The sequence below is a fragment of the Quercus suber genome, unplaced genomic scaffold (assembly GCF_002906115.3).
Source record: "Quercus suber isolate HL8 unplaced genomic scaffold, Cork oak 2.0 scaffold_431, whole genome shotgun sequence".
Lineage (NCBI taxonomy): Eukaryota > Viridiplantae > Streptophyta > Magnoliopsida > Fagales > Fagaceae > Quercus > Quercus suber.
In genome coordinates this window covers 336,561-348,455 of record NW_027069882.1, presented here as the reverse complement: position 1 = coordinate 348,455, position 11,895 = coordinate 336,561, and the positions used below count along the sequence as shown (strand labels likewise).

The 11,895-nt window shown below is 35.9% G+C and overlaps 1 protein-coding gene across 4 annotated transcripts; it reads left to right on the top strand.

Annotated features, from left to right (window-relative positions):
* The first annotated feature begins 2,258 nt into the window (after positions 1-2,258).
* On the top strand, positions 2,259-7,761 carry LOC112001972 (uncharacterized). 4 transcript variants are annotated; one of them, XM_065761841.1, is made up of 10 exons: positions 2,259-2,686; positions 2,816-2,846; positions 3,704-3,757; positions 4,031-4,109; positions 4,203-4,330; positions 4,790-4,873; positions 5,358-5,441; positions 5,857-6,008; positions 6,535-6,685; positions 6,959-7,761. In XM_065761841.1, the coding sequence occupies exons 2-10, from the start codon at positions 2,844-2,846 to the stop codon at positions 7,412-7,414; spliced, it is 1,191 nt and encodes a 396-aa protein (XP_065617913.1). In that variant the 5' UTR covers positions 2,259-2,686; positions 2,816-2,843; the 3' UTR covers positions 7,415-7,761. The 4 variants fall into 4 exon arrangements, with proteins under 4 accessions (XP_065617913.1, XP_065617912.1, XP_065617916.1 ...); XM_065761840.1 differs by having other exon boundaries at positions 2,812-2,846; XM_065761844.1 differs by having other exon boundaries at positions 2,260-2,686; positions 2,816-2,886.
* The last annotated feature ends 4,134 nt before the right edge of the window (positions 7,762-11,895 follow it).

Below are 11,895 nucleotides of genomic sequence, written 5' to 3'. Positions count from 1 at the left end.
GTAAATCTAGATCAGGCTAACAAGTACAATGTTGGAATTGTGGGAAAACAGGTCACTTTAGGAACCAATGCAAAAATTCTAAAAAGAAGAATGAAGATGATCCTGCTAATGTTGTAACAGAAGAGGTACAGGATGCATTACTTCTTGCAGTAGACAGTCCACTTGATGATTGGGTTTTGGACTTAGGAGCTTCGTTTCATACCATTCCACACCGAGAAATCATACAGAATTATGTTGTAGGTGATTTTGGTAAGGTGTATTTGGCTGATGGTTCAGCCTTGAATGTTATAGGTATGGGAGATGTCCGGATATTGTTGCCCAATGAGTCTGTTTGGTTATTAGAGAAGGTTCGACATATTCCTGACCTGAGGAGGAATCTGATTTCTGTTGGACAATTTGATGATGAAGGGCATGCAATATTATTTGTTAGTGGTACTTGGAAGGTTACAAAGGGAGCTAGGGTATTGGCTCGTGGAAAGAAGACTGGTACTCTATATATGACCTCAAGTCCAAGAAACACAATTGTAATTGCTGATGCAAGTACTAACACAAGCCTATGGCACCGCAGACTTGGTCACATGAGTGAGAAAGGGATGAAGATGTTGCTATCAAAAGGAAAACTACCAGAATTGAAGTCCATTGATTTTGACATGTGTGAAAGCTGCATCTCAGGAAAGCAGAAAAATGTGAGCTTCTTGAAAACTGGCAGGACACTGAAGGCTGAAAAATTGGAGTTAGTGCACACTGATTTGTGGGGGCCTTCTCCAGTTGCATCCTTTGGAGGTTCAACGTACTACATCACTTTCATTGATGACTCAAGCAGAAAGGTATGGGTTTATTTTCTAAAAAATAAATCTGATGTATTTGAAACTTTTAAGAAGTGGAAGGCCATGGTTGAGACAGAAACAAGTTTAAAACTAAAATGTTTGAGGTCTGATAATGGAGGAGAGTACATAGATGGAGGGTTCAGTGAGTATTGTGCTGCACAAGAAATTAGGATGGAAAAAACCATTCTAGGGACACCACAGCAGAATGGTGTGGCTGAGATGGACAGAACTCTTAATGAGCGTGCTACTGTTTGGCAAAGAAGCCAAAACGATCAGAGCACGAATCTCATCATCAAAATCAATTTCTACAGACAACAATTGATTTGTGATAGTGTTAAATTCATTCAGATGTTGTGCTACTGATGCGTTCTCTGTCATCTTCAGATTAAACAGTTTCTTCATCAGATGCATCTTGTTATTTGCTGATGGCTTTTCATACATACCAGACAAAGCCTTCATCAGATCTGCTGTGGTCTTCTCCTTTACAACATTGTGTGCAATAGACCTAGACAGAGTTAACCTGATAACTCCCAGTACCTGTCTGTCAAGAAGAGCCCATTCCTTAGCCTTTATAGCCTCGGGTTTTTTCCCCAAAAGAGGCAGATGCAATTTCCTCCCATAAAGATAATCTTCGATTTGCATCCTCCAAAATCCAAAGGCTGTGCCATCGAACTTTTCTATTCCAGACGCCTTTCCTGCTTCCTCTGCCATTGCTCTCACTCAAACCTAACCCTAGGCTCTAATGCCAGTTGTTGGAAATTCAACCTAAATTCCAACCTGTGAGAAACAAAAAAAAAATAGAGAAAACACACGTTAAAAAAAATAATAATCACACGCACAAGATAGTATTTACGTGGTTTGGCAATTTGCCTACGTCCACGGAATTGCAGGAATTTCACTATTATCAGGGAAAAATACAAAGTGCGGCTATAGTGTTTTTTTTCTCTCTCTAAAAAACACAACAACAGTAGTAGTGACAAACCGTAATTATAAAAACGGCTTTTATATCCTGCTTACAGGGTTAGAATGGGCTACAAAACGAGCCAAAAATAAACTAGGCTCCACAAAGCCCAACACTACTCTCAAGCTTGAAATCAACTATGAACAAATATACAAAGGCGGATTTCTTTTTAAAGGAAGGGGATTCCACCTCTAGTTGACATAAATATTATTGGCATAATGGAATTTTTTAAAAAACTTTGAAATATATAGAAGTAATTTTTTTTTTCTTTTTACTAAATAAAAAGTTATAATGAGTTCAATTGTAAATGATATCATCTAATTTTTACCAAAAGTCTATTCAATTTTACAAGTTTTGATTTATTTATTTAAGTTTTATTACTTTTACCTGTATTTCATTTAATAACTGGCTTCTTGTTCCAAGTTTGAACCCAAAGGTACAAGTTTAGCAAAAAAACACACACAAAAGGTACACCAAAACTTGGGTGTGCGTGTGACAAGGCTTATCGGTAGACATTGTGTAGGCAATTCTGCTGAGACTGAGACTGAGGCCAATCTCCATGTCCATGTCCTCCTCGCTCACTCTCTTTCACCTTCCATTCCAAAGCTTCTCTCTCCAACGCCAAACTCAAATCAAACTAAAACCCTCCCTTCAATTCAGCCCCACTTGACCCCTCTCTATATCTTCTTCTTTCTCTACTTCGGTGGCCCAAGTGCCACTACGCTTTTCAAACAGCCTCGATGTCGATGGTCATCATCTCTCTTGCTCCATGCCCAACACCAAGCCCCTCAGAGTCGCCGTCCTTGTCAGCGGCGGCGTCGACAGCAGCGTTGCTCTTCGCCTCCTCCACGCCGCTGGCCATTCCTGCACCGCTTTCTACCTCAAAATCTGGTTCCAAGTATGCCCATTTATACATATATGATCATGTTGGTTGTGAAATTTTTTATTTTTTGCAAAAATGGAGAAAAACCCATCACTCAAAATTGAATTGTGGTACTACACTGATGTGTGGTTTTGGTGTAGGAAGACTTTGAGAACTTCTGGTCAGAGTGCCCATGGTAAGAAGATTTGAAATATGCTAAAGCTGTTTGTAATCAAGTAATTAACTTTACTTCTCTCTTTTCCAAGTTTTTTTTTTTTGGTTGAAAGTTAGACTTAGTATTAAAGATGTACATGGCGTGCATAGAATGTGTTAGGAAGTAAGATAAAGTTTTACTCTTTCTGTTGTCTGCATAGAATATGTTAGGAAGTAATATAAATTTTTAATCTTTCTGTTGTCCAATAAAGTTTCAGTATGATGAATTACATTTTCCTTTTAATATTTTTTATGTGGGAGAGGGGAGGTTGGAAGCCTGGAACTCTCTATTGAAAGCCACAGGAAATGCCATTCTATTGGTAATTACACGTGCACTGGACCTAATTAGTCCATTGAGGATCCATAGCCAATTGTTAAATTTCAGGACTAAGGCATGGTTGTTGTTGAGGCAGTATTTATACACACACACACCTAGTGGGTCATGAACCCAGAACCTTACATCGATTTTGCTTTTACAAGGGAAGGAGGTGCCATTTGAGCTAGAGGCTAGATCACGTGGGCATCTAATGATTTATATCACGTCACAATTCTTTAATTTGTGTCCCATGTATTTTTTCCGCCCATTCCTCCCTTTGGACTTAGTCATAAATTGATACCCTTCAAAGTTCATTTAATTTCTTAAATTTCTGTAGTCACATTTGCTAATCCAGCTATTACACTTGTTTGGGTGAATAGCACCCACCTGCATGATTTCAATGAAAGGCTTTTGCTCATGTTTCATAGATACAGCCTTTGATTTATTGTGTGCTTTATGCTGAAGAGAGGTCTTACAACTGATTTATTTATTAGTATTATTATTATTTTATTTTATTTTTTCAGGTTGATGTCCCATTGGAAGTTGTGCATTTGACAGATGAATATTGGAAGAATGTGGTAGGCTTTACCTCTCTGAGTATATTTTCTTTGGATAATGTTTAATTAGTGCTCACTTCGCACTATACCTTCTGCTGTATTTCTAATGCTTGCTAACTATATTTGTTAAACTTACACTGCTTGATGTTCTATCGTGTCTGTGATTTCAACTTAAATCATAATATTGTTGTTCAGTCTTCATCATTGCTTGCATTCCTGTTTAGTAACCAGAGGAAGTCCTGAAAGGATTAGCTTGGCTATTTAAGTGTTCAGAATTAATGGCCATTATTTCAGGTGTCTTACATTATTGAGGAGTATCGATGTGGCCGTACTCCTAACCCAGATGTTCTTTGCAATACAAGAATAAAGTTTGGTATGCTGTCAACTTAATTAAAAAATACACCTTTTACCACAGCAAAGTTACATATGCTATTCTATTGTCTCTTAAGGGTATGTCATTTTCCAGGTGCATTCATGGATGCCATCAGCAGTATGAATTTTGACTATGTTGCTTCTGGACATTATGCAAAAATCGTTCACCCCTCCACAGATCAGATGGATAACCCTTCTGTTTTAGAACTTTCGGAAGACATGGTACCTTCATGAGAATTTACTGAGTTCTATTATTCCCTGTCCTTTTTGGCTTTATTGCTGTTCTTTATATATTGAAGATGTGTCTGAAGAATTTTATCTTGTTAAATATGAGCTTTATTTATAATGCTTTCTCTTTTTCCTAACTGAGTAGATGCTTTAGGTTGCTACTCATGCTTGTTTTTAGAGTATATGCAATTTTTATGATCATTATACATGTCTAGGAGGTTTTAATGTTACTTTAAGATGAGAATGTTTACAGTCATGGAATTTTGAGTTTGCAAGCGGGTGGTTGTAATTCCTTTAATTCTTATATGAGGAAAGAAACACAGGACTGATTTAATTGGTTTTCTTTTTTAATTTGTACACAGATCTCAGTTTGAAAAGGAGCACCTTTTAAAAAAAAAAAAAAATTCTCCAGCATATTGTCTGGTTTTAACACTTCTAACTTTGAATTTTTAGGTCAAGGATCAAACATACTTCCTTTCGCATCTCTCGCAGGCTCAGCTCAAGCGACTAATGTTCCCACTTGGTTATATCTCAAAGGTTAGCTGGGATTAGTTTTACTGCAAGGCAGAACTTCACTTGAAAAGTTTTTGTTTATCTATTTACATTCTGCTACTGCTGAATATTTTTGAGTGTTTGAAAACTTTAGATGGGAATCATAGATTTTAGTGGCGAAAGATGCCTGATATTGTACACGTATTATCCAACAGGATTGTTCTCACTCAAAGTGATGATATGATTAAATTAGTTACACAGATGCTGCCATGAATATTTTGCCTTTATTCATAGTGTTTCTCATTGTTAATGGGAACTGAAACATCCATAATCGTGAACTTCTGAAAATTTTAGTTGCCGTAAATCCTCATATGGTTAATACAATCTCTCTTTTTTCACTAATTTCTCATTTGCCAAAGCAATTTATGGTCATTTTGTGTGGCTTTAATTGTCTCATTGTAGAGCACTTGCATTTGTTTTTTTCTATTCTGATTCCCTTCTCTTTTTATCTTTGCCCAATTACCCGCAGGAAGAAGTTCGCAAACTTGCTACAAGATTTGATTTACCTAACAAAGATAGAAAGGATTCACGAGGAATATGCTTCCTTGGGAAGGTCTGTCTATTAAGTAGCTCTTTTGGATAATTTATTTATTTTCAGTGTTTATTCCTGTTCAAGAAATTATCTCCTGGTGCCAGCATGTGTAATTGCCTTTACTTTTTAACTTGAATTATATAGGAAAGTTAAGCAGATTGCTCTCAAGTCTCAATCATCTGCTGTTAGGTTTTGCTTGCTTTAAACCTTGTTCTTTGCTGGTGAAGGCTAATAGGAAAGAGTCAGAATAATATCTTTTTGCTAAGCTACAGAATAACATTTAATCATTATCTTTATCATGTGGGTCATGGATTTATTTTTATTGGCTATTTAAAATTTGTCATTTTGGTTTCTTATGATTGGTTTTATCACATGGTTGTGAGTTGTGAATGGATTCATCTTGAAACCTTCTGTCTCCCTTTTTTTTGGGCTACAGATAAAGTTCAGTGAATTTGTTGGTAGACATATTGGGGAGAGGGAAGGTGTAATATTGGAAGCTGAGACAGGAGATTTCCTTGGAAAACATCGAGGTTTTTGGTTCTACACAATTGGTCAACGCCAAGGTCTACGTCTCCCTGGAGGACCCTGGTATGCTCTCATCATTTAAACCTACCATCCTTTCTTCACTCCTTTGTTTGAATTGCTAAAATTCACCACCATCTCCTTTACGGCTTCAACGGTTCTATATGCTTCTTAGTTATGTTTTGTTTTCTCTGATGTGCACCTCTTGTACACTTCTTGTGTACTTGGGCAGAAGAACCCAGTGTTCATGTTTTTAATGAAGTCTCTTATCAAAGAATAATAAAAATGCCAGCATTTGTTTCTGGTATTGTCTCTTAAATTCTTTTTTATGTTCTGTTTAGTGGTACTAGCATACCAATCAATATTGAAGTGTTGTATATGTTAAAGAAGCAGAGTGGCTGTTATGACATTTCTTTCCCATTAACCATAGCTTTTATTGCTCTGGCAAGATATGTTTCTGTATAATTTGATGGTCTTAAAACTGGCTATTATCAAATACTTGTCATGAACTTATGATACTTAATACACTGTCTATTGTCAAACACTGGTTATGAACTTATTCAATATGGCCAATCATGTGTATCTCATGCAGGTATGTTGTTGAGAAGGACATTAAAAACAATGTAGTGTTTGTGTCAAGAAATTACTTCTCATTTGACAAAAGAAGACGCATATTTCGTGTTGGCTCCATAAAATGGCTTAGTGGGTTGCCTCCAAATCAGTTATGTCAGCTCCAGTGCAAGGTAGAAGTGTCCAATTCCTATTCCAGTGACTTTTCATAATTAAGTTCTGAAAATACCACAACTTTATTTCTGCGTTACTGCCCTGACAGAAAATGGCCCAAGCAGACATTATGCATAATTTACTTAGTGAATACTAGTCCTCTAAAGAATGCCCATCATGTACTAATAGGCATGCTATGAAGCCGGTTATGTCGTTTGAAATTCCCATGTTGAGTCCCATACCAAGTCTATAATCCTAGTAACTCGAAGCTCATGTCTCAATAATTTTTTTAGGTCAGACATGGCCCTGGATTTTACAACTGCAGTTTAGAAATGGAACTTGGTCAAGATGGGGGTGAAGACATTGCAGTTGTCCACTTATCTGAAGATGATCAGGGCCTGGCAGCTGGGCAGTTTGCAGCCTTCTATCAGGGAAGAACCTGCTTGGGCTCTGGCATAATTTTGGAGTCCTGGGATGATCAAGGTTTTCCTGTGTGTGCAAAGGCGCTCGAAATTGCAAGAATGGAAGATAAATCAAAGCTTGGGAAACCAATTAAGATAAAAGTTAAACCAGAAACTCCTCTAGTGGAATCTAATGAGACTGATGGTCCAGAACTTTGTAGTGGACTACAAAATTCCCATCTTGTAGCCACTAAACAGAGAAAACGGGCATCTAAGGAAGAATCAATCTCTAAATTCCCTGCGAATTGGCTGCAAAAGATTCTAGAGAAGTGGAGGCAGATCTTTTAGCTTTTGTGATCTCAAGGGCAGGAGAATTGAGCACAGTGGAGGAGAAATCATACAAGTGATAGTTTGCATCCAGAATAAAATCTTGTGAATGGCTGGAATAATGCTTCAGTCTCTTATTTTATGTTTGGATCGAGGGGGTGGGGTCTAGTTCCAGCTATCGTCCCCCCTCTCCTCCTGACTCCCTCCATTCTAAACATATCCTTAGTGATTCTCATGTTGAAGTAGAAAGGTAACATGGAAGTTCATTAGGTAGTTCATTAGATAGTTTGAAACCTTGAATTGGTCATTGGGTTGTAGCAACTATTTTACATAACATTCTTTGAGGCAATCATATTCTTTTTCACGGAGTGGGTTGAATTTGCAACAATTAGCTGCAGATATTAATGTATCTATAATGTATGTTGTATTTAAAAATAGTTCTAAATCCCATTGACTATCTGAAAAGACTGAAATCTTTTTGAGCTTCAAAGAACTTTGAACTTCTTCTATTGCATTGAGCTTCGAATCATACTGAGCATTTTTAACTTGTTATCAGTTAAAATGGTGGGAAAAGGACCATCTCCATTTGCTTTAAAAAGGAGAGAGAGTGTACATTTTATGAACAAAATAACAAATTTAAAAATAAATTTAACACCATGCTTTTATCATTCCTTCAAATAAAATTTTAAATAGAGTGGCACTTAGCCATGAGATGGATTTTATCCACTTTTGGATAAATAAAAATGAACAAAATTTCAAAGTGTAAAATTCAAACACTTTCAAAACTTCAAGGTGTAAAAATGCACAACATTTTTTAACCATTCTAAAAAGGGTATCAACTATGACTACTTAAAAAAAAAAAATTCAATATTTTGGAAGCTTTTTTTTTTCTTAAAATTTTATATATTAATTTTTACCAACCAAATTTATGATAACGTCCATTATGTGAGAGAGAGAGAGAGAGCCACATGACTGAACTCTGTTATGGCATAATTTCCCCTAGGAAGTAAATTCATAAATTGTTATTTGGTCCACTTTGATCCATTCAGTCGACTTCGGTGCATTTCGGTTCACTTACTTAAGGAAAAGACATAATACTTTTTATAAATATGAATTTATTAAAAAATATAAATTTCAAACTCTTTCCAAATTCTTTTTATAAATCTGAATTTATTAAAATATATATATAACTTTCAGACTTGTTCCAAATTTGATTAAATCTTTGCAATTTAATTTTTAATTTGTTTCACATTAATTTATTAAGGAATTAAAACTCATTTCAAACTCATCTATTTATTTATTTATTTTGCTTAATTAAAAAAAAAAAAGACTAACTTAACATTATTGTTAAGTTTTAAAATATTATTGATCACATTCAAACCTTAGAGCTATTATATTTAGTCTTGAGACTAGACATATATTGAGTAATATTAATCTATAAAGATTAAAACCATCTAATAATATCAAATTTGCCAAAGAAAAGAAAAAGGAAAAAAAAAAAAAAGGTAAATTGCAAATTACATTCCTAAAGTTTTGGATAGTTTGGATTTTACATCTTAAAATTTTAGAATTTAGATTTTACTTCCTGAAGTTTGGGGGTGTTTGTATTTTACACCCTAGCGTTTCAGACTTTGAATTTTACCCTCTAAATTTTAAGGATGTTTGGATTTTACTCTCTAAAACTTGGGAGCATTTGGATTTTATATTTTAAATTTTCAGAATTTGGGGTGTAAAATCCAAACTTTAGAGAGTGAAATCTAAATTCTGAAATGTTAAGATGTAAAATTCAAATACCCTAAACTTAAGGGGGTAAAATTTAAATTATGAAATTTCAAGTTGGAAAATTAAATTCTGAAAAAAAAAAAAGAAAAGAAGAAGAAGGGTATCCACAGTCCGCACTCTACGCTAAAAATGGAAGGTGTGAACTTATTCTTCTACTACTGTTCCACTTACAGTAGCAGTAGCACTCAGTCTCACTATCTCCAAAACCCTTTCCTTTCTCTCCCCAATTCCAATTCCAATTCCCAAACTTCCTCCCACTTCCCTCTTCGCTTCAATTCAATTCATCTCTCCAAACACATGCTCTCACATTTCCCGTTTAACTCTGTTGTGAGAATTGGGTGAAATAATTTGTTAACACAAGGTTAAAGAAGAGAGAGAGAAGATAATATGACACAAGAAATTTACGTGGTTCGGCAATATGCGTACGTCCACGGCAGGCGACAGAATAATTTTCACTATAACTTTAGAGATTACAACAATGACTTGAAGACACTCTCACACAAACCCAAACCCCAAATACACTCTTGATTCTCTCACAAATAAATAGAGAACACCCTATTGTATTTAGACAAATTGTAAGACACAACTCCCTAACTCTGGTGCACACACAGAGAAGAAGTTATTTTGTTATCTCTGTAGCTCACTTGCATGAACTATCTCTTGTACACACACAGCTCTCATTTGCTCCAGCTCTATTTATAGCCAAACCTTCAGTCGAAATGCCAACAATTTCAGTACATTAGAGACTTCTATTGTTAAGGAAGTCAACAATAGTGGCTAGCATTTATTGCCAAAGAATTCATACAATTCGGCTAGCACACTCTTCTTGATGATTCATGAATTCAATGAAGTCATATTTCGGCTAGCATGTATTTGGCAACTTCAGTGTATTTCCTTGCCCTTTCTAGATAATTCATAAATGCCATGGAGTCATATATTTCGCCAAACGGTGAAGCATGTATGCATGTCAATAATGCAAGACTTCTATAAACAAAGAAGTCAATAAATTCGGCCATGAGTTCATGCAACATTTAATGTATGAATGTTGTGTTTCTTCACGCAAGAAATCATGCAATTTTTTGCAACTTCCTGATGGTTTGTTGGCTAATTGTCAAGCCACCAATTTTGACAATTCAAGCCATTCCAACAAACTCTAAACACCACCAACAAGAAGAAGGAAAACAGAACGATGACGACTAGGAATTCGAATTCCAACACTCCGATGCCGACGATGTTACCGGAATCGATGTCTCCGCACTTGAGGAATTGGCTCTTGTCATTGAGGCCATGGCTTGTATCACGGAACAGCTACTTCATCAATGTCTTTTTCTAGGGTCATAATCTCCTTGTCATAAGTAAGAGCATGATTAACACACACTAACATCCCCCATTATGTTTAACCACATCCAACAACCTTGATATAAGTGTAGTCCTTAGTGCCTTAAGCATGCAAAATAGACTAAATTACTCGAACAGGGGTTTCCTAGGATTGAAACACAAGACCAAAGATACATGAAAGCTCTGGTACCATGTTTTGGAATTGAGGATTGCTTTTCCAACCACCAACTACTTCAAAGATCCCTCTTGAAACATTTTTTCAAATAAGCATGTGGATCACACCTATGCTTCCTTTAGCACTCCTGGCCATTGATTGCAAACCAGTTCCATTGACCAAAACAGGAAAAGACTGTGTCTTACAAATTTGAGCTTTCTCTTTTGGCATGTGACTTGGTAGTCACATACGGAATCAAGTAGATTAATTTATCAGTTCTTCACAGAAATTTTAAACTAATCAAGTTAATCATAACGATTAAAGTAGTAATCAGTTTCAAAGGGGCTTAGAATGCTTTATATGTGAATAAGTATGTAATAATGATCCATTTCCACTTCGAAAGGCATTCTGCAAGCTTCAATTGTGTGGCGAATTCCAGATACATTTGTAAGCAGCTGAAATATATGATCCACTGTTAATGGGTTTTTACCTTGTAATGTTTGGTTTTAACCAACAAAGAGAGAGAAAAGCAGATATAGTAGCTGAAAATGTTGTAGTCTTGCAGATGACCTCTTGCCCCTAAGTAGAGGCTGTCTTGTCATACTGTCCACTTAATTTCAATATTTTTTTTCATTTAAAAACTCTTTGGTGCTGCAGATATTTGAATTCTCTACATTTTATCAATTGAGATCATTGTTTCAAAGAAATTAATTCATTGTAGATGTATGATAGTGATAACATGAGCTTCAAGAAATATTTTGAGAGAATGGATTGCTCTTTTGATTTTCTCAAATCTAGAATTACTGCTCTTTGGCCTGTTTATAGGGTGAGAAGCAGGCTGGTGCTTTCCACCAGTGATCAGTTCTTAATTACATTATATTGTATTACCCGAATGTCCTAGGATTGCAGGATTGCTGAAAGGATAGAAAGAGAAGGGAAAGGGTGCCTGATAGTCGTCCACAAATGGGACACCATACCAAATAAAAATCAGCAGACCACGACATACTATGAGCAAGATGTTAGGGAGAAAATTCGTGTTCTTGATTGGGCACCTATTGTTTATTCAACTGCAATAGCTGGTCATAATGTTGAGAAGTGCATTCAATTGAGCCATATCTTTTGTCTCGTAACTCCCAGTCCAGTTGCATTCTTTACCTAACTCTATCCTCCCTCTGCAGTGTTATTGTCTCTAAGATAATTCTTTACTGTATATGATACCTGAGCATCT